This window comes from Eulemur rufifrons, chromosome 20 (genome assembly GCF_041146395.1).
Source record: "Eulemur rufifrons isolate Redbay chromosome 20, OSU_ERuf_1, whole genome shotgun sequence".
NCBI classification, from domain to species: Eukaryota; Metazoa; Chordata; class Mammalia; order Primates; family Lemuridae; genus Eulemur; species Eulemur rufifrons.
Genome location: NC_091002.1, coordinates 35,352,327 through 35,376,583, shown reverse-complemented (window position 1 = coordinate 35,376,583; position 24,257 = coordinate 35,352,327). Strand labels below are relative to the sequence as shown.

The 24,257-nt window shown below is 42.5% G+C and overlaps 1 protein-coding gene across 1 annotated transcript in view; it reads right to left on the bottom strand.

Annotated features, from left to right (window-relative positions):
• The window catches only part of SPTLC3 (serine palmitoyltransferase long chain base subunit 3), a 132,035-nt gene that overhangs the window by 4,784 nt on the left and 102,994 nt on the right, over window positions 1-24,257 (bottom strand). Inside the window, exons 10-11 of the mRNA XM_069495936.1 lie at window positions 7,651-7,786; window positions 2,594-2,723 (exon numbers count right to left, since the gene is read on the bottom strand). Coding sequence (XP_069352037.1) covers window positions 2,594-2,723; window positions 7,651-7,786 — 266 coding nt within the window. The remainder of the gene's footprint in view (window positions 1-2,593; window positions 2,724-7,650; window positions 7,787-24,257) is intronic.

Here is a 24,257-nt window from a genome sequence, read left to right as displayed (position 1 = left end):
CAGGCTGGTCTCGAACTCCTGAGCTCAAACGATCTACCCTCCTCGGCCTCCCCGTGTGCTAGGATTACAGGCGTGAGCCACCGCGCCTGGCCCATTTTGTGTTTGCAGAGTGGCCTCATCTCTGTCTTGCTCCAAACAAGTACATGTGTCTAATATTATTTTTAATATTCTAGGGGCCTTTATGTTCACTTGTTACCTTAATTCCCTGGGTGTTCAACAGGGCCATTTTTCACTTTCTCTTGTGTGTATGTTAAGGAAGAGCTCAAAATTTTCTGTTGAGATGGGTGCGTGATCTCAAAAGTTCAGCGGCATGAAACCAGGTGTTCTGTAGCAACTAAGAACTTGCAAAGAGAATCACAAGGTCTGACATCTACAGAATTGGGTACTTCAATGCTGCTCAGACCACAAAAAATCCACATTCCTCCCTGCTGTGTCCGTGTCTCCTGCCACTGCCAGGAGCTTGCTCCCTGGCCACGTCCTTCCTGCCACTGCGCTGCGGCGCTTCCTCCTCACTGTCCTCTTTCCTTCATGTGTGAACGTGCTCAAGTCTTCCCCATTTCCAAGGACTTTTCCTACATCTACTTCTGTTTTTACAGCCAAACTTCTCAAAAGAGTTGCCTACTCTTTCTTACCACCAACTCATTCCATTTAAAAGAAACAATTTGTTAAAATTCCTGTACTGGAAATATTATATATACTCATCTCAGAGAACCCGGGAAATATAGAAAGGTGTAAAGAACAAGGACTCATTTCACTCATCATCTCAAAACCTAGTTAGCTCAGTCGTTAATGTATTACTCGGTACATTTTTATTGTGTGCCTACTGTGTACTGTACACTGGTTTAAGTTCTGAGGCTAAAATGGCGAAGAAGAAAGACACAGCCGCTCTCTGCATGTGTGTGTATGATTCGAACTCAAATTATCCTCTTCACTCTTTTATTCTTCGTATTCTTATTTCTGTTCCCTGCATTCCTTTAATACTGCCCATTCTGAGGAACATCAAGGCCCTAGTAATTGCTAATCCAATAGTTTCTTCTTATCTCTCGCTGCATTTGAATTTTCTGCAGTTTGGGGAGGGGCATTTTGGTTCTCTTCCTTCTCCTACTTGAAACGTTCTCCTCTTGACTGTGTTTAACACTACACTAAACTATCTTTTTTCTGACAGCTCTAGACCCAGCTGAGTCCAGGTCCCCACCTGTGATTCCGACCTCCATCCTGGGACCTAGGCACTCTCCGGGAGTCTGCCTTGGGCCTGTTCACTCTCATTTGTATCTGGACAATCACATCCTCTACCATTGGCTCTAATGCGCTCTGAGTTCCCTCAACTACAGCAGCTCCTGCCTCATGTATTCTCCTAAGCTCTGGAATCTAATGTTCTCTTCCATAGATGGTCCGTGGATGCATAACCTCAACATGTCTAGACCTGGGCTCATTTTACTCTCCCATTCCAATTGAAGATTTTCTATTCCTTACTGGATACCTCACCTCATTTGAAAGCTTTGCCATCCTACTTACAAGGGCTAAGCACTTCAAATTTTCTCTTGCCACACATGCTCTGCACTCAGTCGTTTGCCATGCCTTGGAAACTCCACCACACGTTTGTAATGGCTGTCCCTAGATTCATTTCATTTGTTTCTACTGCCAGTGGCCTTGTCATCTCTTGTTTTGTTTAAATAGCTCCATTTTGGGGTCCCTTCCTCTTGCCCGTTTCTTCTTCAATCCATATATCACATTTCATAGTGACGTGATTATGTTGCTGGACTCGTCAGAAACCTTGAATGATGCTCCACAACCTCCTTCAAAAAAGGCCTAGCTCAAAACTCACCTCCCGTGTACATCTTCTCCATTATGATAATTCATTCCCACCTTCATGCTCCCACAGTTTTCTATATTTCTTTTCCAAGATTAATTTATTCTGTCTGGTATTATCATTAATTATTTATTAATGGCTTCTCCTAGAACTTTTACTCCACGGTTTGCTAGTAGTAGACACTCAATCGTGTTTGCAAAACTGTATTGATATTATGAGACTCTTCCATTAACCCCAGACTGATTGATATGGCCTAGTTCTCTGACATTACTCATTCACATAAAAATTAAAATCAAGGGACAATAAAATACAGTTTTAAAATAATTTCTAATCACTTAGGCCTGGCTGATATAATATATAGATCTGTCTTTGTTGTCGATTTTCTAACACGTTGCTTAGTTGGGTCATAATTTATTATGGCAGATTTGGTGGCTATGAAAAATTTTAGCCTTAACACAGGTGGTTAAGGCTAAAATAGCATTTTAGATCAGCTTTTGCATTTAAGAACAAGTAAACAACACAACATTTAGCTACTCAGTCTTTTCTATGAAACCAAATAGTGCCTAAAGTCTTAGCTTAACTGATTTTCTTTTCTGTCTAATGAGTGGATCACGTTGTTGGGCATTGCTGATGTACCTTTGTTTTTCAGCAGTGAGTTCCATTAGTGTTGTTTTCCTAAACTACCCAAGAGAAACCCAGAGAACCCTGAGCTGTCTCAATAAAAGAACTTGCTCAGCATCCAAAGTACCGGTACTGGATCCTATTGGCCTATCGTATACTCACCGTGTCTAACATCTCCCGGGTATGTGCCGCTGAAATACAAAACCGAGCCCGGGCTTCTGCGAGAGGGGTGGCTGGAAATCCAACGACCACCACCCCGATTTTTTTCTCTAACATATGCCTTGCAAAAGCCCTTAGCAAAGAAAAGCAAAGAAAAAGTGATTAACTGAGAAAAGACAAAATTATCCTGCCAACAAAAGAAATATGGTTGACTTTTTCTTTTTAAAATTTTTTATGATAGTAAGTAGAAGCTATTCAATTGAAGTTATTAAACTTTTATCAAATGCAATTGACAAAGAAATGGGAAGCCAGTCATTTGATGCTGCTTATAACTGAGTGTGTGGTATTATGGGCCTGACACACTTATTAGGTAGTTGTGAGTACTGAGTCTTATATTGAGCGGAAAATGCTGATGTACCTGTCTCTGGTTTAATAAGTCTGCATCGATGTAAAATCTTTCATCTGCAGGGTTCCAAGGTATAAAAAAACCAAACAGCTAATACAATGCAATTACATAAAGAAGGAATATATATTAAGAGTAAACCTGTATATCTTAAGAACTTAATACCAGTCATATGTGGAAATTTCAATAAGCCTATTTTTAGGGACCACAATGTGAAGACCAGCATCAGAGTGTTTGCAGTATCCAACCCCAAGCCAGTATTCCCACTCCAGGGCCAAAGATTATATTTTCCATCAAATCATAGATAAGAAATAGCAAGAGTCTCCTCATTTTATTTTTTAATGTGTGAATGAACATACCCGGGTATGCACAGGGATAATAAACCCATTGACTGGGTCAAGAGGGAATGGGGCAGGGGGAGACAGGAAGGAAGTGTGCATGCACCAAGACCTGGTGGGGAGATGCAGCCTATAGGATGTAAGTCAGAGAACTATAAAGCTCTTTGATGCAGGACAAAACCTTTGTAAGCTATGTTCCCTTTCCTTCATCCTTCTAGCCTCTTTCTTTTCCAGAGCTAATCTCAGTAATGTTTCTAGAATATGAAGCTCAAAGTCTGTAAATTTCTTGTGCTGAGAGCCAAGGACAGATAAAAAAGTTACGCATTCCCAAGTGACTCTTTTCCTTTTGGGCTCTGTTACTCTTTGCAGAAAACCTTAATTACTGGGTGGCTCTACTCATAAGTAAGGTAAAAGCCTCAGATCTGTTCTTAGCATTAAGAGGTTGCTGGGGTATTGTTTTAGGCTGGAAGCTGACAGCACCAGAGAAATCTTCCTGTCATAACTCAGGAAGAATTCTTGAACCAGATGCAGAGAGTGAGCCTGCTCGTCCATTCATCCGTTTTGCAGTCTAGCAGTCTGCCTTGTGGTTGCTTCAGGCAGAACGTAGGTTATCAAATAAAGCAAGGGAGACTGCAAGACCTGCAGAACACACAGCCTGTCTGGCCCCCTGGCTTGGGCAAGGCAAGATTTGCCCTTTGATTTCCACTGGGAAGGTTGTCAGGAGATGAAGCTTTCTAGCTGAGAAAGCTTGAAAACAGAGGCTGTTCTTTCTCTTTCTTGATCACCCTATGGAAGGCTGCCCACGGAACTGCACAGAATGAGAGCTCATAATTGTCTGAGAAACAAGTCAAGTGCTTTTATTGCTAGAGTACAAACCACCTGACCCATGATCTCAGGCCAGTTTTCGGGATTCCCAGAAGACCGTTTTCACTGTCTGCATGTTTCTCTTTGTACCAAAGGAAGCAAGTTTTGCCAAAGAATGTAGAGCAAAATATATGACTCTGTTGATTCATTAGGCTAATCTGGGGCCTCCCTGGAGCACTTTTGAGTTTAAAACTTACATTACTAAAGCTAATGTCCTTAAGTTAATGGATTTGGTTGCACTGAACATTTTTATATAATGAGCCTCTGTGTTTGCACTCCCCAAAGCAAATTCGAGCTGGCATAGGCTGAAAAAAACTAAATGATGTGAAATAATAATTAATAAGAATCATAAAATAATTAGTATTACATGCAGCATCACTACATCTTGTGTCCCACCATCTTCCAAGTGTGTATGAGGAGGACAGTGGAAGGAAAATGCAAACCCTGTATCAAGTACTAAATACAACATATTCTTGATTATTTAAGTGCATATTTTGCAGGTGAAATCATATTATACTGAACTCTATAGAGAAGTCCAGTGGTAGAGTTGTAACAGGACTTTGTTCAAAAGGATAACTGGCTGGAGATTGTATTTTTATTCTGCATAGGTGGAAATGTGGAGAAATCACAGTTCTTTAATAAGATCAAAGTTTTTAAATGAACAAATGAAAGAAGTGCTTCCACACTAGCTTATACAATTAACTCTCTGTTTCAAAAGCTTCTCTACATATGAACTTTCCATGGAAGAAATATCATACAAGGAAACAAAGCCAAGCAGCAGGGCAAGCTCTTGCCAGCAACTCCTGCCAGCAATAGATGATATTACGTTTTGTAACTAACCTGTTCTCAGTTTCCTTAGGCAACCCAAACAATGAGATTTTTTCTATCGTAGTGATTGATGCTTTTTGAATCACCAAAGATCACATTAAAGAAAGTTAAATTTATACTCTGTATTGCTTTAATGAGTTGTGTATTTTTTTTCCTGTGGACTAAAGCTTGAGAGGCTGTGTACAAAAGAGCTCTGGTTCAGGAGACGGATGGAACCGGCTTTGAATTCTGGGCTCTGCTTCCTACAACCTGTGTGAGTCTTAGAAAATAGTTTGACCTTTGTGACTCTCAGCATCCTAATTTATAAACTAGAGATAGGCATCCCACTCTCCACGGGTAGTCACTGAGGTCTAATAGCCTTACTTAGCATATAATCAGCATTTTGCAATGTTGGCTCCTCCTAAAAAACAATCTTACGTTGAAAGGAACAAGACAGTTTGATTTATTTTCCAGTATTCAGTATATCAATATTGATGGAGAGTATAGTAGGATTTCATCTACTATTTTCCTGGAAGTCCTATTTTTATTAATCTAACCAAAGATTGTAATAATTATCTTAAGGGGCCATGCAACTATGGTGACAGAACCTTGCACTCACTTGAAACTAATAATAATCGTCACTGCAGCAGAGTGGTAGTAATACTAATAGCTACCACTGATTGAATGCTTATGGTATTCCAAGCACTACTTTAAGTGCTTTCTACATGTTATGAATATGATTAATAATAACAGCTAATACTGAATAGCTCCTATATAAGAGGCAATATGCCAAATGCTGTATGGGTCTTATCTTGTTTAATCTTCACAATGACTTTATGAAGTAGATGCTGTTATATCCCATTTTATAAATGAGAAAACTGGGACTTCAGGAGGTTGGATAACTTGTCTAAGATACCCCAGCTAGGAAGAAGCAGAGTCAAAATTCTTTTTGATTCCAAACTTCCTCATTCCACCGTACAGCATAACTTGTACATGAAGCATATTGTACAATTGAATTCTTGAATTTAAATGCATTTATTTTTACTATGCATCAACTCTTCTTATTGGGTTGTTTCCTTTTTCTGACCTGTTGAGATTCTAATTCCAGCTTCCACTGTTAAAATCACAAGTATCCAGCACACTCCCTACTGCCACTGGAACACTTCAGCATTGTGCACGTGACACCCATGGGCACAAGTTTATTTTTGGTGCCTTCTTTTGAGTGAATGATGAAATATTAGATAGACATGAGCTAAGTTGGGAATTTTTCTTCCGGAACACATTATTTCCTCAACCATTTTGAATAAATGTGGGTTTTTGTGTGTGTATGTGTGTCTGCCTTCCAAACTCAGATGGTAAAAGGTTTTGGATTATCTGCTACTTTGAATCACCACTGTCACCCTTTCCTGCCATTAGCATAGAGTGGTGTGGGTGTAACATTTCTGCAGCACACTATCTCTTTGAACACCCTGTGCACTATTTACCTGACCCAGAGCCATGAACAAAAGGCCAACTGGTGGTAACAGTGTGGCATGCTAAAAAAAAACCCAAAAACCTCATGTGTATGTTTTAACTGGTTGTTATTTTGCTGTGGTGAAATGACACAAGAGCATCTGTCTTTTTGGAATTTATAACTCAGTCTTACCCCCTATGAGTTTCAACTGCTGGGCTCCAAACCTCTTGTATTGTTATTTTTCTATACTTCAAAATACTCTGCCAATCTATGCAGACTCTTAGAGAGACAAACAGAAAGTTCCAGTGCTGGGTTATGTTGGAGGGGAGTTGGGACCTCTAGAATCTGATAAATCTTATGTAGGATATTAATTTCCCTCATGTGCTTGGTCAGTGACACAAATAAACATTTTACCTTTAGGAAGGATTTTATAATAGTTAGTTTCCTTGTAATAACAGAGGTCATTGGTCTCTAGCAGGTTGGAGAATGGCTCATGTATAAAATTGTCTATGCCATACTGAGAAAAACTAATTTTTTCCCTCTTAATGCACTGGTTGCCAATGTTCAATTTCAGAATTGCAATCAATGGAAAACAACCCATTGGTTGCAACTCATAGCAGAGGCATAAAAATTGAGCACGAGCTTTGAAGTGAGCCTAGGCTTGGGTTTTTTATGTCTTAGCTTTACGGCTATTTGACTTTGTATGACTTTTGGCAAGTTGTTTAGCTGCTCTCAGCCTCAGCTTTCCCACATTTTAAATGAGGCTGCCCTCTTCTGAGGATGGCCAGAGTTCAAGGGGGAGAAAGCACAGGGACTGATGACGTTGTTTTTATGGTAATATTGGGAGAGAGGGTCTTCAGAAGTTGTCTCTGAGAAAGATCTTGGGCCAGAGGAAGCTCAGGATCATCCTTAATTTGCAGTTGAGGTTGAGGCAGATAAGCGATTTCCCTGAATTCACAGAGCTTCAATTTAGGGAGAGAGGCAGGTCTTAGCACCTGGTTCCCTTCCTATAAGACCCATGGAAAGGCTGATGAACTGGCAGGTGGCTTCTGAGAAGCTACACAAGTGAATTCTGAAGTTGATCACTCCATTCCAAGTGCATAATCTGATGCCTGTGCCAACAAGCCTCACAGTGTCACCATCTTAGGTCCCTTCGGGGGTTTAGGTGTGATACTAAGAGTCCTTGCATACTTACGCTACTTTACTAGGCATGTAAAGGAGCACAGGAACGACGGGAGAACTCTCGTTGCCATAGATAATGAATCCCATTTTCTGCAGTCTCTGTCTGAAGTATCTTGTGTTTTTTGCAAGTTGCCGTACTCTCTGCAACCCTGAAAAGAGACAGGCATGGAATCTATCAATTCTCATTAGGAAGATGGAAGCAAAGGTCAGGTCAACTTGGCAAGCGTTTCTAAGTCTTTCTGCAGGCCTGCATCATTTGCTGGGAGGGGGCCAAAGTAGGGTGGGGAAAGATCTCCTGGGGAGCAGGTGTGGACACTGATTCCCAGGACTCTGCCTTGAGCCTGGAAGGAAGGATTTGGGGGAGGATGGTGCTACTAGGTGCTGCAAGCAACTAAAGCTGGGCTAGACTGCATGGCTGGTGGGAGGCAGGGGAGGTACCGAGGGTGTATGGTCTCTGTGCTTTAGAAACTGTTCACTCAGGAGAAGAGAGTGTGACAAGAAGTAATACACACACACACTACACACCAGTTGTCAGTAGATGCTTTTTAGCCAAGCTGAGCTGGCCCATTAAATTGCTTCTCATCTAAGTCTCTAATCAAAGGATCCTTCATCCAACCTTCATCTGTCCTGAAGATGCCAGTCTACTCCAGTCCTGTCTCTAAGTAGGTAGGTAAGTAAACCAGCCAAAACTAGATAGTGTTTGCTCAATAAGAATGAATAGGATTAAACACTTAAGTCCCTTGGAAATCAGCCCAAAGTTTGTAGGATCGCTATCCAGCAGGAATGTGTTGCTGCAGTCTTCCTGGTCCTCTTTACCTGACCTCCGTTCTGACCGGTCGAATGTTCATTCAAACTGGTCAGAGATCCTGCCCTAGAGGTTACTCAATATTTTAATCATTGCTCATTGGATGTCTGTCATTCTCCAACCAGAAAAAGGGTACAACTATCAATAAACACGTCAGTCATGGTCATCTGGCACCTTTTTAGAGAAATGGCCCCAGATTGTGCCTTTACAAAGGCTTGAGCAGTGGGCATCTCTCAGCATCCTTCCTCCAGGGGACCATGATGTTTGGGTAGGGTGGGCCCTGCCTTTCCTCTTTACTACAAGGGTAGCATGAGACCCGAGCTTGATCAGTTGGGATGCTCCATCCCTGGATTATCAGTTTGATGGTGGTACACAACCTGGCCCTATTAGGCTTTCTTCAGATCCACTGATGAAGTGTGAGGATATCCTTAAGCTTCATCTTTGCCCCTACATGGAGGACGCCTGCTTGAAAATGATGTTGACTCAGATAAAAGCCAAGCCACAAGACGGTAAAAGTCCTGATGGCATCATTTGAACCCTTGAGTCTAGCCATGCCTAAGTTAGGCCATTTTTTGGGCTTTTCTGCCATGCAAAATGATATATTTCCTTTTCTGCCACCTACAATCAAATGCTTCCTGAGTAATCCAAGTGGCCATTACTTGGATCAGGTGGCCTCTAAAAAGCAATAATAATATCAGCAACAATAATTGTAGCTCACACATATGTAATGTCACCGCTGTTATAAGCGTTCAACACTTTGATTTAGGTACCATAATCCTATGTTGCACACAAGGAGAAACCACATAACTTTACTCAAGTCCACATAGTTGGTAGGTAGCTGAGCCAGAATCTGACCCCGGAAATTGGGTGTAGAATCTGTGCTATGTACCCCTATACTACAGTGCTCTGCCCAGGTAATGGATGGTGGCCATCTCTTCTCCTCGAGATCAATAAAACTCTCATCTCTGCCAGCTGTTTGGATCATAACTCTACCGATTTATTTTCTAGTAGAGGCAGTTGAGAAGTTCAAGGCTGGGCAAGCTTTTGACAGTCTCATGTTATGAGGGGTTGGGGCCCAGGGCCCCCTTCACTTTGGGTGGAGGCTGCACCCAAGGAGTAAGGGTGAACCAGAATTAGAGAGGCCCCCAAAGGGCACTTTCTTTATCTGGTCATCTGATATTTTCCCACTAGGCTCTGTAACTCCCCCAGTACTTTACATCTTCCTTTAAGAGTTTTCCTTTGCTCATCAGGCCCAAATGGACTTAACCTCTGTGACATCTTAATACATATATGTGGAAGGATAGAGATTTAGTTGAGTGGAATGCCAACCAAGGAACAGGATATTAAATGTCCCAACTATCCATGCTTGTTTTCTCTTACTATCCTTCACCCAACCCAAGTTCTCAAGGAAGATCCCTCTTTAACTTTGGCAGCTCTCAGCAAGCAGGTAGTGATGGGGAAAGAATCAGCCTCATTGTTCTTTCTCAGGGAAATTGACCTCTCAACCCCACTCTCCTGGCCACAGCCTATGAATGGAGGATGCCCTTGACCCAAGGGCAGTCCATCTGAGTGTTGGCCAAGGAGCTATGAATTGGTCTATCATAAGAACTTTGACAAAAAGATGATAAATCTGAACTAAAACAATCAGATATTCTTGCTATAACAGTTTGGATGTGAAAAATTTAGAGAAAATTAACAGTTGGTAATAGGAGGAGAAATTGGAAGACATAGAAAAGCTTATTAGCAGAATTTATGAAACAGAGATAGCCATTGGTCGTTAGAAACTACGGCAACCTAGGAAGAAGAGAGGTGGAAACTGCAAGGTTAGTTAGTAGCAACAGAAAGCATAAGATATTAACACAGAGAAGAGCTCATATTTTAGTAGGGGATGCAGACATTAATCAAATCATCACACAAATGGATGTAAAATTGCAACTCTGATGGGCACTGCAAAGAAATGTTATGAAAGCTCACATATAGGAAGATTGGACCAATCTCCCAAATCTGAGAAAGTCAATAAATGATAAGTAAACAAAGATCTGAAGGACGAGAAAGTATTAACCAGGCACAAAGCTAGAGGAGAGTATTCCAGGCTCAGGAAACAGGTGCAATGGTCCTGTGGTTTGTAGAACAGAGTAATTGTGAACCAGGCAAGATGTGGTTGAGTGTGGAACAAAATGAGGCTGGAAAGATGGGTAGATTTTCAAAAAAAAGGTGGGAGGGCAAGACTGCAGAGATTGAAGAATCCAACATTGAGGGTTGAGAAGGAGGATGAACCTAAAAGGGAGACAAAATAGGATCAACTAAACAGGGAGAAGACAAAACAGGAGATAGAATAGTGTTCATTGGATTTATCAACATGAAAGTCATTGACAACCTTTATTTGGGGCCCTTGGCTGGGAATTTGTTTCTAAAGAAACAGGTAGTTCCAAGTATGGTTTTCTTTAATTCTTATACCCTTTCCCCACCTACCTCTTTCCAAAAAAAAAAAAAAAAAAAGCATCCCCTCACTTCTAGATTTGCAACATAAATACAAGTAAGGGATCCAGAGAGGTATAGAAACATTTGTATAATTTTTTTTTTTTTTTGCATAGACACAGCCTTCTTGGTGTTTTAAAAAAAAGACCTTTTGTGTGTGTGTGTGTGTTTGTAGGTGTCCCTTGGAAACTTGTATGTGTACAGAAACCAGTCTATTAGAAATGCAGAACTAGAAATTAGGAAGGAGAATATTTGCTATACTTTCAAAAAAAATTCATCCATACATTGAAGTTGTGTGTTTAGAGAAATAACAACAGAAGGAGTAGAGGGAGATTATGTAGAGAAGGAAAAGAAAAGAGGGCAGTGATAAGGCTTATTTTAAAGGTGATTGAAATGAAAGCACAGAGATACATCCCAGCCACCAAAATGTGTTCCATATGGCCTGTCCCCCTGTGCATTCGGCCTCCTTGTTGATCGTTAGCTGCACAATGAACAAATGACTTCATCAGGCTGAGCCTCATGATTCCTACATGTTTCCCCTCGAAGTCTAGAAGGATTTCCTGGCCTGGAAGTGTATGAATGACTTAAATTGCTTTTCCCAATGGCATTATCTTTGCACTTGCCTATAATGACTCATCTATCATTGGGCTTCCCAGCTACTTAATTGGCTCCGTCTGTCCCTACTGCCTTGATTAACTCAAGAAACTGGATCATCAGCTAATAGCACCACTTCACTGCTTCTAGATCCTTTGGAGGCTTGACCAAACAGATTATGCTATCGATTCCAGATTATGCTATCTGACTCCTAAAAACTGAATGGTTTATTCTTGCCCTGTCTTTCCTATCTATCTTTGAACCCTTTAACACAGCATGGCTGACAAGCCATTATGACACACTTTGTGGTCACCATGTTTTCTCATATAGGTCACTGTAAATGTCTTTGAGGTCTTGTGAGTTTGCCAAGATACAGCTCCTTTCAATTACTCTATTGCTCACTCTTTAAAATTGAAAACATTCTCATACCATTGGAGGGCCTGGGGGCAGAGGGGAATTTGTACGTATAAAACACTACTCATCTAAACAGGATGTGAGTGATTTTATTAATTATGTTGTGCTTGGAGATCCTTGCTTGAAGTAGAAGGAATATTTGGCACGTGTCTTTTTGTGCAGGAACAGCCATGCTGGGACGGCACTGGGGCCTGGGGAGATTGGGCACTGTAGCCATGTTCCCCTTGAAACACTCAAAGTCTCTGATTAAATCGTTTCTGATCCATCTTTCACATATTACCTAGAAGACAGGGAAAGTCCCTGCTCAGATAAATAAATGAATGAGACAATCTCTTATGTTGCCTTTGGAGAGCTTGCATAAGTGTTTATTTTGTCATATTCTGGGTTCTCTGAGAAGGCCGTTGAGTGGAAGAGGAATAGGCTTTGGAGTTACATGGACAAGGAATGAAACTCCACCTGGACAGCATATAACCTTAAAACCCCAGTTTTATCTGTAAAAGGGAGATAAGCTTATCTCACAGGGAAACTGGGAGAAATAAAAAGGTTAATGCAGGAAAAAGGCTTAGTATTGGATCTGGCATCCAGTGGGTCCTTGAAAGGTTGATCACCTTTTTCCATAGGGCGGTAGTTCTCAGCCTCAGTGGTACTTCAGAATCATCTGGAAGGCTTGGCAAAATCCCATGTTCAGACTGCACCCCAGACCAATTAAACCAGGATCTCTGGGGACAGGGCCTGTCAGGAGTTTTGGCTTTCATAAGGTGTAGCCAAACCGACATGGATGTCTCAGAAACAGCCACCATGTCCAGTTCCCTGCATTAGATGCCTCATTGTGTCCTGGCTGGGCTATGCCCCTTGGTTGAATATGGAAGATAAAAGATGGGCATGTATGGCAGCCTCTTGTTTGGCATGAATACCTCCCAGCAGTTCCTGTGTGCTCAGGCTCTCGGAGAGTATCTTTTGTGGGGGTGACCTGCTCCCCTGACATCTACCTGTTCCATGGTGTTTACTCATCTTGAGATGAACCCCACTGCCAACCTTACCCCTCTCATGAGGGTGAATAAGATCCGAGGTGAACCTATCCCAGCAGAGGACCTGTATGTTGTCGTTTCATCCATTCAGGTTTCTAGCTCTGCTGGCTTGAGAGATGGCTAGGTTAACGGAGGCCATGAATACTTTAACCTTCCCTCCAATGCTGTTAAAACAAAACCAGCTGGGGCAGGGGAAGGAAAACAAATAAAACACAAAGCCTCTTACTACAAAGCTTTGCAGTCCCCTAATAAAAACAATGGTCTGTGCCGTTTCCAAAAATACGTTTGGGACAACTCAGTCTCCCAGAGGGCCAGAAGGAATTATGGACAGTGGAAACTACCAGAATGACCTGTCTTAAAGGATGAAAATTTCTTCTCTATTGAACCATCAGCATGCAAAAAAATGAGAAAGGTATTTCCCCCTGTAAGACTAAGCAAAAGAGATGAATTTGATAAGCTCATGGGCCAAAACCAGCACCATTGTCCATTTTCTGCAGACTTTGCAAGCTCACTTTCTTACAGAGGAAACACAAATGTGCCCAGATGCCATGGGATGACTTATTTTACTTCTCAGCCTTGAAAATATACATACAGAAATATACACTGCTCACTCCTTAAATTATTTAGTACACTACCACTTTGCCCGGAATACAGACTAGATGAGTACAAACATATTCCTAGGCAGCATTGCTTGGAAAATATTATCCTTGTCTTTAGAGATGGGAAGTCTCTTTCCATAAAACAGTTCTAACAATGTAAGAAGTTGATATTTCTGAAAAATTAACACAGGGAAAATTGATATTAAAGAATGCCTGCAGTGGTCTGAGAATGCTGAATTCCCCTGGCCTCTCCTCACTTCTCTGTCTGCCCACTTACCCTGGGCTTCGCCCGCTGGCTTGGTGAGGGGGCGGGGGTACTGGAGAGAGAGACCTTGGAGTAAAGTTTCAACGTGGCAGCAGGACCCCAGCGTCTGTTATTTTAAGCACTGGACACCACACAGGACATTTTGTTTCCAGCACACTCAGGGGCAGAGAGATCTCAGGAAAGATCAAGAGGCTACAGAGCCGTGAGAGTCATAAGAATCACATTAGCACTGACAAGCTTCCCAGTGGGGTGCAGAGAATAGCGTTTGGAGTGGTTTGCTAAGACTAACGCACATTTTTTATCAGGCACTGAAGCTCTCCCTTTTGATGTCCGGATTCCAAGGTTACGGCATGTTTTATACTCACATACACGTGTTCCGAGGGCTCTCCGGGCCACTCAGTTGAACCCCTGTGGAATGTGTGCAGGGACAGGCTGGACATGAGGGCTGGGTGGCCATCTGCAACAGCCCTGGAAGACACCCTGTCTCCACCTCCCCACCAGCTGCTCAGATACACCTCTAGGGATTTAATCCCCAAGGAGGGGTGATAATGGACATCTCTTACATACCTGCTATGGGCCAGGAACCGGTTTGGGGGGCCTCCTTCACAGATGGGGAAACTGAGGCTTGGAGGTTATGAATGAGATACCCAGCTGACCCAGAAATAGGATGCACTTAGGACACTATCAAAGTCTGCTCTTTGGAGAATCTGGTAAACTCACTCATGATGAGGCACGAATTCCACGATTCACGGAGTCATGCATTTCACAAATAAAAAGCACTCACTATGCACAGGAGTCAGGCCAGCTGCTAAGGTGGGGCTAGAAGATGAAAAAATTCTGAGGCTGTTTGGAAAGAAATGAGCTAACAGGAGACACGGCAGATATCAAATGACATGCAATCATAAATAAGTGCCATAAAATACATATATATATTCACATAGCACTGCTTCATGAATACTTAATGAATGAATGACAAGATTTGACGTTAACTTGCATACAAGTGGAAAGCAATATCATAGCAAGTCACTAATCGTGGGATTTTACACATAAAATGAGGTCATTTGGGAAGCTAGGGGTTTTCTGGGAACCCTCGCAAATCAGTGATATTCAAGCAGAGAATCTTTTTTTTTTTCTCCTCTCCTCCTCTCCCCTCCCCTCCCCTCTCCTCCCCTCTTCTTCTCTCCTCTCCTCCTCTCTGCAGAGATTCTGTTTCAGAAGGACTGGGTTGGGCCTTTCAGAACTCACTGGGTAAGTAATAGATTATATTGTTTGTTGTTACTCTAAAAATAATGAATGATCCTAACTCAAGACCAGAGAACAATTCAAAGAATTTTTGTGCTCAGTCTATGGCTCTGTGTGTCAGTTTCCATGTGCCCCTTTTTCTATGCAGATGAGTAAGTCACTTATCACCTCTGTGCTTCAACTTGCTGATCTGTTCAATGTGGATGCTAGTAATGGCCGCTCCACCTTTTCCCCAGGGCGTTTGGGCAGATGATTACTTCAGCATCTGCTTACTTCATACCTATTATGTACAGGTGGCTGTTGTTTTCAGCAGAGGATTAAAAGATGAGTGTATCCATTATTTTCAAGAGGCTTATAAACTAAAAAATAATATAATTATAACAGAAGGTAGACAATCAAGTGCCTCAGGAAGAAAGTGCTCTGGGAGTTTGAAGCAAATACCTAGAAGGGGCAAATTAACATTTTGTGCACGTAAGTTTGGTGATGGTTTAGGGGAGGAGCAGGTGACTCACTTGCCTAGAATGTTTGGATTACTGTCATGGGAAGGATCAGTGGGGTCAGACCGTTGGGAGATGCAGATGCCACCCTGAGAATCAGAAGTTTTGGTGGGTAGTGGGAAGCCCTTGCAGGATTGTGAGCAGAAAATGACATGAATTAAGGGGAGTTAGAGAGACAAAGCTGGTAGCATATAGCGCATGGAGTAGGACGAGGGAAAATCTGGAGGTGGCAGGACAAGTTAGGAGGCCAGAGTGGCAGTGAATGTCCAAAGTGGGTGAGAATGTGTGTGTCAACATCTGTTCCTATTTGTGGCAAGCACCTGGGCTGAGTAAACAGGCTAATGAGGTGCCTTGAAAGGTCTCTGAGAAACCATGTAAATGAAGATGGCCACTAGGAAGCCCCATGCAAAGCAGCCACCGATGTAATTAAAACCTCTGCTAGCAAGGGATGTTCTGAAGGAGCCTCGGGAAGGGGGTGTGGGGGAAATTGATGGAGAGGCCCCCCCACCTTGGTGTTGCCCCTACGACCACAACTGCATCATGGCCAAGTGCTCAAAGAGTGAGAACCCAATTTCCTGCGTTCAAAATCTACTCTACCATCTTGGGCAAGGTGCTTTCTCTTTCTGTCACTTGGGTTCTTCACCTGTCAAATGGGAATAATGACAATGATAATAATAATGGCCATTTCATAACGTTATGAGGATTAACTATGAAGCACTTGTAGAGTATCTGGCACACAATAAATTCAGTGTTATGAAATGAATAAAATATATATGTTTTATATAATGGACTTTCATGTACATTTCATCTGAAAATATTCTATTTTTTTTTTCTTTTTCTTTTTCTTTTTTTTTTTTTTTTGAGACAGAGTCTCGCTCTGTTGCCCGGGCTAGAGTGAGTGCCGTGGCGTCACTCTAGCTCACAGCAACCTCAAACTCCTGGGCTTAAGCGATCCTCCTGCCTCAGCCTCCCGAGTAGCTGGGACTACAGGCATGCGCCACCATGCCCGGCTAATTTTTTGTATATATATATTTTAGTTGTCCATATAATTTCTTTCTATTTTTAGTAGAGACGGGGTCTCGCTCTTGCTCAGGCTGGTCTCGAACTCCTGACCTCGAGCGATCCACCCACCTCGGCCTCCCAGAGTGCTAGGATTACAGGCGTGAGCCACTGCGCCCGGCCTGAAAATATTCTATAGTTCACAAATATTGAAAACCATTAATTTGAAGCAAGACTGGACGGGCTGACTTGGATCTGCTCTCCGTAGCTGGGCTTCTGTGGTCAGTGAAACTGGCCTGTGGCACCTACAGGCTTTCTGGCTGTCCCTGTGCCCTCCTCGGTCTTTTTGGTGCCTGGGATGTGTTCTCTGATATATTCCTATTTCCCAGAATTAAGTATTGATCAGAATAACTTTCATTTTCAGGGCTCAAGTTGAAGCAGCTGATCACAGAGAACCTAACTACATAAAGTCTTCCTATCTTACCAAGGGCCCCAAACTTTAGAAACGTTAGCCAGTAGTTAAGACCTAATCACGTGAGCTCTTAGGAGGGATGGGGTGCTTCCTGAAGAAAGAGATTCAAAGAGAGAGAGGTATTTGATGTGAGGGAGATTCTCCATTGCTGGCTTGAGGATGGAAGAGACCTCCAGGAGCTGAGACAGGTGAGGGAACAGGACCTCAGTCCTACAACCCCAAAGAACTGGATTCTGTCACGTGAGCATGGAAGGGGGGCCTGAGCTCCAGATGAGACAGCAGATGCTGACACCTGGATTTCAGCCCTATGAGAACTTGAGCAGGGAACACGCTGTGCCCAGACTCCTGACCCAAGGAAACTGAGAAAATCCACAGGCGTTATTTTAACCCACTAAGTTTGTGGTAATTCGTTATGCAGAAAGAAAACTAATACATTCTCTCTAGTCCAAACACATGCATGCTGGGCTTCCTCAGGCACAAATCCACCTGCTTAATCCTCCCCAGCTGTGGGACGGGCTGTGTGCTGGGAAAAACAAAGCCAGTGTGGCACACCAGCACCCCTCCGCCTGGAAGATGCTACAGATGGATTAATGTCCTTTCCTTCCCGCACTGGACCAACAAGGAATTCCATGTGTTACACCACAGTTCCCCCACCTCAGAGTCCATCCACATGGAGGATGCAAATGTGGAAAGGATGCTTGGGTAGGATTCTTGGTGTAAAAGGATATCTTGTTTGTAGGGCAGCTGGAAGGAAGTGGCCACACACTCCTTTGGCCCCAGTGCCATCTAAAAGACAAACAGATTCTCTTTACACTCCCGCTAGGGAAATTTTTAAGGACTCAAATCAACTGCAGCATTTACTGAGCTGCCCTAAAATTCTACCCTTGGCAAACTCTTCGGGTAAAGTAAACAAGGGGCAGAAGGTTCCAGAACAGTTTGCTGGCCATTTCTGCACAATCAGGCAAACGTCTCCTTCCAGCTAGAGTTCAGCTTGCTGGCTAATTTGGGGTTTATTGGAGTCATACCTATAGGTAAGCAGCAATAGGGCAGAGAGGCAATGCCTGTCACCTTGACTGCTAACCCCGACCTTAGGTCCACATGCACAAAAGGACCAGGTAGAACTTTTTTACCCCCCAGCACAGGTGATTAATCATGGACGGAGGCAGGCCCTCAGCTGAAAGCCAGTGGAGCGTAGCGCCGACATCTGTTTTGTATTAGCTATTGCTGAAATGCCAGTGGCCTGAAACCATTTAGAAAACGCAGCTCTCCTCGCCCTCGGCCTTTCAGTGTCTCCAGCTGGCAACCAAGTGGCAAATATATTTAGGAAGCAGCAGCTCGTTTCTCCTTCAACAATGCCAAGGGCCTTTGATGCCAGGAACTCAGACGGTGCATTTTGGGTGAAATTCTCTGTATGCTCTCTTGCATTCATTGAGGGACCTCAGAGGGACAGAGCTAGCAACATGTCCTGGCTGAGTTTGATGCGGAGGGAAAAAAAAAATTGTAGGAGGCCAGTTTTGTATTCACCGGCACTGAGAAACGTGAGAAGGCCTTTTAGAACTGAGTGTTGAATTATCACGGTTTTATCACCCCAATCACAGTTCTTTCTTACTTTTCACTATCTCTTCCTCGGAGAAGAGACAGAATTCCCAGCCAACAGTAGACCTCTGCCATAACAGCCGCAAGATAAGCTTGATGATGTAGATGGATAAATGTACTTGCAGCCTCATGTAGCTTGCACTGGAGAAAAGCAACATCTTATGTGAGAAGTTTGTGAATGTACCTCATGTCAAAAATAAACAGTAGGAGAGTAAGAAGATTTCTCTCTGGAGAGCTAATTGCTGTCACCTAGTGTTCTCCTTTCTTCCCCCGCTCAACCCTCTAAATCTTCCCACTTAGTTACTCCCATTTTTTTTAAACCTATCAAACTCAAGTGTAAAAATATGTGTGCCCTGTTGCAGGGAGCAGAGCAAAGGTTGTAGGTCACAGCTGGAAGGGGCTGGTGCCACTTTCTCCCAGTCCGGTTGGGGTAGGTGCAGGGTCGACATCTCACCTGCCAATCTCATGATGAAGTTTCACAAATGATCAGAATGAATGAAATAATCCATACAAAATGATTTCAAAGTGAGGCATGGGTGTATTTTTCAGTGCAAATACATTATATTTTAAACATCACTTTTTTTCCCTTTATCGTTTCTCTGTAGAAGGTAAAGAAAAATCATTGAGGTTCAAAAATTAATGAAGTTGCTTGAAAGACCTTGACATTTTATTCAACTCCTAATAATTGAATAAAATCTAGGAATTTAAGCCTTGGAATTTTTTTTTTAAATCCTAGATATGGTACAGAATGAATTATCTGGAGTGAACTTGCCCAGCTAGACATAACAACGGAAGCAAACAGCTTTTAGTGCTTCTAAAAGTAGATGAAATGCTTTAAGTGATGTCAATTAGAATCATATTTTTTTTTTTTTTTTTTTTTTTTGAGACAGAGTCTCACTCTGTTGCCCAGGCTAGAGTGAGTGCCGTGGCGTCAGCCTAGCTCACAGCAACCTCAAACTCCTGGGCTCAAGCAATCCTCCTGTCTCAGCCTCCCGAGTAGCTGGGACTACAGGCATGCACCACCATGCCCGGCTAATTTTTTTCTATATATATGTTTAGCTGTCCATATAATTTCTTTCTATTTTTAGTAGAGATGGGGTCTCGCTCTTGCTCAGGCTGGTCTCGAACTCCTGAGCTCAAACGATCCGCCCACCTCGGCCTCCCAGAGTGCTAGGATTACAGGCGTGAGCCACCGCGCCCGGCCTAGAATCATATTTTTATATTAAGTCAATCTTGCAATTTCCAATTGCAATTTACAATTTTCTGATAATGAAGCCATTTTCTGTCTTGTCATATCCCCTCTTCCAAAAGAAAAAAAAGTCCTTAATGCCTGTATGTTACTATTCCCAAAATATATATTCTCCCCTCCTCTGGCCTGATTTCCAGAGCTGTTCCAATTTTATGTCATTTTAATTTCTTCTGGGGAAGCATTATCCTCAGGGTCCATTTTCTGCCTCCAGAAAGTACAAAGCATTGGGGAATTTATTAATAGCAACATAATGATAATGATATCAATACCTGTCATGTGCTGGGACTGAGTTCTGTGAAAAAGAAGCCAGAAATTGTAGTAAAAGCCAGACTATCACTCTGAGAGTCTCTATACAAGGAAAACAGTGTCCGTCTTTAGTCCCCTGGACTTTATTTTTCTTTCATTCTTAGCTACTTCTATACTATTCCAGGTCAGGAGTTTATTTACTGAGTCAATAGGAAAAGATTGGGAAACTGTCTAAAATATACAATGTCTTCCTACAGTATATGTCCATCAGAAAGTCTGAGGAAAGAATGTCGTGGACTGAGGTTAAGTACTGTGGCAAAGACTGTTGCCAAACTCATTTCCTCTGCTGGGCACACGGTTAACTTCATTTCTCAGGCTTCTTAGTGGTTAGGCAAAGTCATGTGACTGAGTTACAGCCAATGGGATGTGGGCAGAAATATAATGTGTCTTTCCAGTCACCGTCCATGAAAGCACACACACATAGTCCTCCATGCTCCTTACCCCATTGCCAGAAACCTTGGAAAGACGTATATTGAAGCTGGAGGAGCCACAAAATGGAAGAAGGCTGAGTTCCTTGAAGAGGACTACCTGCCCAACAGGAACACCAATTTTGGACTTTACTGTGTAAGGAAAAAGTACTGAAGAAGGGGTGGAGTAGAAGACAGCCAAGTAGAAACCTCCAGCGATCGTTCCATCCTGTGAACACCTAATTCAACAACTATCCACGCAAGCAAGCACCTTCAGAAGGATGAAACATCAGGTGAGCGATCATACTACCTAGTTTTAACATTATACCAAGGCAAGAGGCACTGAAGAGGGCAGGAAAGACAGTCTTGCATTGCCTGTGTCACCCCTCCTTCATCCCCTGCAGTGCTGGGCCAGCGAGCGGGCCAAATGGAGAGAGAATCTCTGTGCTGGGGAGGGAGAGTGAAGTGACTGTGGGACTTTGCATTGAAACTCAGGGCCGCTCTGGCACAGGGGAACACAGCACGGGGCAGAATTCTGCTGGTGCCCACGGAGAGAGCATTTTGACCAGCCAGCCAGAGGGAAATCCTCTGTCCCGAAGCCTGAGTTCCAGCTAGCCCCACCACCAGCAGATGAAGAGCAGCCTGGAGCCTGGACTAAATTCATAAGGCAGTCCGGCTGCAAGGGCTGCAGTCTTTGGACAATTCCTGTGGCTGTGCTGGCCTGAAGCCAGTGGACTCAGGTTGCACGTGACCCAGTGAGACACCAGCAGCTGCGGCCAAGCCAGTGCCTGTGTCACCCCTTCTCCAACGACATGCAGTGCAGCTCAAGGACAGTCTTCTTCCACTGGAGGAAAGCAAAGAGAAGAGCTAAGAGGACTTTGTTTTGCAACTTGAGTATCAGCTCAGCCACAGTAAAATAAGTACTAAGCAGACTCCTGAAGCCCCTGAGTCCAGGCCTTAGTTCCTGGATGGCATTTCTGGACTCACCGTGGGACAGAAGAAAACATGCTACTTTGAAGGAAAGGACCCAGTTCTGGCACGATTCACCATCTGCTCACTAAAGAGCCCTTGGGCTTTGAATAAATGTCAGAGGTAGCCAGGTAACAAGCACCACAGGCTCTGGGTGAGATTGGGCTAGCTTCAGGTGTGACCTAGTGCTAGTGGCCACAAGGGAGTGCCCACGCCACTCCTCACCCAACTCCAGCAGCCCAGCACAGAGAGCGAGGGAAGAGAGTGAGAGGCTCTGCCTGGTAATCCAGGGAATTCTCTAGTATTTTACTCATGCTTACCAGGTGTCTGAGAGAGTGACAGCATTATTGGGCTTAGGGCACCTCCAGCACTGATATAGCTGTAGTGACCAAAGACTTAGACCACATCACTCAATTCCCTTTGAGCATCTGGAAAGCCTTCCTAAGAAGGATGGGTTCAAACAAGCCCAGACTGTGAAGATTAAAATAAATACCTAACTCTTTAATGCCCAATGAAGAACACCCATGAGCATCAAGAATATCTAGGAAGACATGACCTCATCAAATGAACTAAATAAGGTACCAGTGACCAATCTGGGAGCGATGGAGACAGGTGACCTTTCAGACAAAGAATTCAAACTAGCTGTCCTGAAGAAGCTCAATGAACTTCAAGACAACACAGAGAAGGAATTCAGAAGCCTCTCAGAGAAATTTAACAAAGAGACTGAAATAATAAAAAAAAAAAATCAAGCATTAGTTTTAGAGCTTAAGAATTCAATTGACAAACTGAGAAATGTATCAGAGTCTCTCACTAGCAGAATTGACCAAGCAGAAGAAAGATCAGTGACCTTGAAGACAGGCTATTTGAAAATACAGTCAGACAAGGGAAACTTACATAAAGGAAAAAGGAGTTTTCCATTGTGTTAAGGCATTGATATGTTGGTGTGTGTCTGTTACAACAAGTAATGTATCTTAACAAATACCAACCTTACAAAGAAGGATACTATGAAAAACTTTCAAGGATTTAACATCCTAATGCCCTTTTACATTTCATTGTCTTTATGGTGTAAAAGGAAACCAAATTTTTCTGTGGGAGTTTTAGTTTCTCAACCTCTCATTACTAGTCGCCAAGTAATGGCATGGAAACATCGAGTTTCTTGATTGAAAAACATCCTAATTGTAGATCATCATTAAGATGGGGGAGGAGAAGGAGGGAGGATGAAAGATGCCATTTTGGATGCTTAAGAATCAACCAACCCTCCTCTATTTTAGAAATGTGCTTCGACTAGGACAGAGAGGGTTAGCTGTTGCTCAGTCCCTGCTGATTTTTACATATAAAAAAGTCAAGTGCACAGTTGAGTTTTAGGTGGTGTCTCCATAGCAAACCTTAAGTGAAAGATTTAGCTAACTGCTTGGAGAAGTAAAGAAAAATTTCATTTTTGTTTCTGCTGTTTGGGTAGCATTGGCTTGAATTATCTAGTGTACTCACCTCACCTCTATATCTGATAGTGTCCAGATAAATCCTTAGTATACATAATGAAAAACCATCCATTTATCAAAAGAATAGAGAAGGGACTCTAGATGTTGGCTCATGCAAGCACTTACCCATGAAGCTATTATAACTGTAGGATTTGAACCAAAATAATTCTATAAGCAACCTCTAAAGAAATAAATTTATAATTGTTTATAAATGCTGATTAGATGCCAAGGCTTGTCCAGAAAATCTGCTTAGTCCCAAGTCCAGTATTTCATACACATACATTCACATATGTGACACTTAAGGCATAATTTAACTACTGACTCTACCTATTTGGAGGGCTGGGTTAGGGATGTGTATGACTAACATGATAGGAGCAAAAGACTGCAGGAGACTGGAAGAGGGAAGGATTATTTTATGACTGAGGCCATCAAGATAGGGCTTAGAAGGATGAATGGGGGCTTGGGAGAGATGAGAGCCTTCTAAATAGAGGGAAAAGCATGAGCACTCACAGGGAGGTAGGATGCCCAGGGAAGAGTTGATGAGATGCAGCCAAAGCTTATGCTAAAGGATCATTCATTCAGCCAAGATGTACAACTTGAGTTTGGGGACAGTGTCTCTGCTCTCATGGCACCTGTATTCTCCTGGGGGAGACAGACAATAACCCAGGAAGTAAATACATATTCCATAATATCTAAGTTTAGTTGATAATATCTAAGATGATAGAAGGAAGATAATGGTAATACGGTACTATTTATGTCCTGCTTTTGTAGCAATAATCTCTGAATATTACATCAAGAAAGCATGAAATAAGAGAAAACATCCTCTTGCCATTCTGTCCTGTCAAATTCTTATATGTTTAAGGATCTTTTATAGATAATTGTTTTGTTTCCAGGAAGAACACAATTCATTATTCTATCTTATTTTTATCTTTACTTTTTCCCAACCTACAAAATATGCAGACACACTTCTCCCCCACGCCCACCGTGCCCTGCCATCCAGAAACTCTTTTAGTTTAGGGACAGAGAGGGACAAGTATGATGTTGAAGAAAGAAAGAAAATTGCATTTTTCCTAAATTTATCATTTAAGCATAAGAGATTTTACTAGCAATGATGCAGGTGTATTCTATTAAAACCAGATATATACATTAGGAATTGGAATTCTGTATTTATTTTCTCTTGTAAGTCACTTTCCATTCCTGTTTTCCTTTCTACAGACATCAC